The sequence below is a fragment of the Pinus tabuliformis genome, chromosome 3_1 (genome assembly GCF_031772625.1).
Source record: "Pinus tabuliformis cultivar Carrire ecotype Pingquan chromosome 3_1, CPIR1, whole genome shotgun sequence".
NCBI lineage: Eukaryota > Viridiplantae > Streptophyta > Pinopsida > Pinales > Pinaceae > Pinus > Pinus tabuliformis.
Window position 1 is genome coordinate 503,593,999 of NC_142301.1, and position 2,417 is coordinate 503,596,415.

General features: G+C 38.9%; 1 protein-coding gene across 1 annotated transcript; it reads right to left on the reverse strand.

Annotated features, from left to right (window-relative positions):
• Positions 1-975: 975 nt before the first annotated feature.
• On the reverse strand, positions 976-2,088 carry LOC149188016 (uncharacterized). The gene has a single exon (XM_089409851.1). It carries the CDS (start codon positions 2,086-2,088, stop codon positions 976-978), a length of 1,113 nt encoding a protein of 370 aa, XP_089265977.1.
• Positions 2,089-2,417: the final 329 nt, after the last annotated feature.

The window sequence follows — 2,417 nt, forward strand, 5'->3', positions numbered from 1 at the left end:
GTAAATTATTGACTTCTTCCTATTTATTTTCAATCCTGTAGCCTTTTGAAAATTTTTAAGGATATCATAAAAACACAACCAGGTGAGCCTACATAACATTCTGAACAAAATAATATCATCCACAAATAGATTATGTGAGATTGAAGAATTCCTGCAGATTTTTAGTGGACGACACCTGTTTTCCTTGACAACTTTGTTGATATGGAGGCTAAGCGAATTCATAGCCAAGATGAATAAGAGGGGCGATAGGGGACAGCCTTGGCGAAGACCCCTGGCCGCAAGGAAATAAGAAGATGGAATCCCATTGATAATGATCGCATAGTTCACCTTTTCGACACAAGCCATGATCCAGTTAATCATGTTGGCTCTTAAACCAATCTTTGCCAGTAAACACCTGGTGAAGCCCCAGTCAAGGCAGTCATATGCCTTGCGAAGATCAATCTTGAAAATGACATCATCCCTTTTTTTTGAATGTATGGCAAACAGGCCTTCTTGAGTATTAGCAACCGCGTCCAAAATATTTCTTCCCTTTAAAAAGCCATGCTAATCCCTTGTTAAGAAATTTGAAAGAGTTTATTTGATTCTTTCTGCAATGATTTTTGAGATGATTTTGAAAGAGATGTTACAAAGTGAAATCGGTCTAAAATCCAAGAAAGATTCTGCTTCTCCCTTTTTTGGAATGAGTGCTATATGAGTGGAGGAAGTTTTCTGATTGATACTGCCAGACATCCTGGATCCTTCCACCATCCTTAATAGATCACATTTGATAAGATCGAAAAAGTGTATTAAGAATTCTATCGTCCAGCCGTCTGGACCTGGGCATTTGTCCCTTTTAAAAGATTTCATTGTTGATAAAAGTTCCTCCTCAGTTACTGGCTGGAAAATTTGATCATTTAATTCCTCATCGAACATCTGAGGGAACAATTCTATGCCCCACAAAATATCCTGAATCCTGCAGACTTCAGATCTCTTGTACTAATTTTCAAAGAATCTCACGGCCTCGTTTGAGATATCCTGTTGAGAGCATAAGAAACCTCCTCTTCCATCACTTATTTTCCAAATAGAATTCTTTTCCCGTCTGGAGCTCGCGTATTTATGAAAAAAAATTGTATTCTTGTCCCCCTCCTTAAGCCAGATCGCCCTACTCTTCAATCTCCAAAAAATTTCCTCCTGTTCTAAAATTTTAAGTTTTTTCTTTTGAAGCTCCTTTATCCGGCATCTCATCTTGAAAGATAGAAGATGGGAAGCCATGGATCTCGATGCGCTGTCTAACTCTATTTGAACTTCTCGGAGAGCCTTTCTGTTCATTTTCCTTTTCTTGAATTTCCACTCCTTAACCACCTTTCGAATGGAATCCATTTTATCCCTGAAGGTCATTAAAGATGGAAAAGTTTTTTTAGACGATAACTCATTCCAGGATTTTATTATCATATCATTAAACTCTGGATCCTCCAGACATGATCTGTTGAATTTGAATGAGTAGCCTTTCCTAAAACCCTTTTCTCTCCAGCCTAACAGAATCGGTCTGTGATCAGATATGAACACATTCTCAATCGATGAGAACGGCATGCCCATCTCATCAATTAAACTATCATGAAGAATAAATCTATCGAGCCTCTTAGCTATATAAGCCTTCTCGACTCTTCCATTTTCCCACGTCGGAAGCATTTTGGGAGGGAGGATATCAACCAAATTCCTGCTTAAGAGTTCATTTTTTATTCTGTCAGCAAGGGGATCCTTTTTCTTGCTGATGCCCCATATTTCATCCATATTTAAAGTGACATTAAGATCTCCTGCAATCAGCAAAAATTCAATGTCAAAAATTTCTGAAGCGAAAAGTTTCTCCCAGAAAGGCAATCTGTTCTTGTAGGGCGCATATATATTCAAAATGTTTATTGGACATTTATGCCCCCTAATTTGCGCCGAGATGAGGATGCCTGCCAGACATCTATATGCTTTTTCTTTGATCCAATCAGGATCCCATAACACCGCTAAGCCTCCAGAAAGGCCGTTAGCTTCCAAAGCAGTTATGTGCCATGATGGAAACATCTTCCTGAAATAGGAAATTGCAATAGAAGAGGCATGCATGGTCTCTTGAATTAAAATGATTTTGGGACTTGCTGAGAGGAAAATATTCTTTAAAGCCAAAAAAATTTGGTCTGCCCCCAGACCTCTTATGTTCATGGATATGATAAAATTCATTTGGGAGACTTTCCGGCCATGCTTGCTCTAAGAGGCCTTTCTTCTGTCATATCAATGATAGGAACATCTATAAGAGATAGGTTACGAACTCCCCTGCCTGCTCCATCAACCCTTCCCCTGAAATGTCTACTGCCCCTGTTGTTCTTTCTCCTCACATAATGTTACTTGCAGAATTTGGGCTTATTTGAGGAGAGCATTGTTTTCCAGGTTTATGA

What these genes read in the sequence shown, in the direction of transcription:
- LOC149188016 (XM_089409851.1), bottom strand. Translation starts at nt 2,088, where the DNA reads ATGCATGCCTCTTCTATTGCAATTTCCTATTTCAGGAAGATGTTTCCA.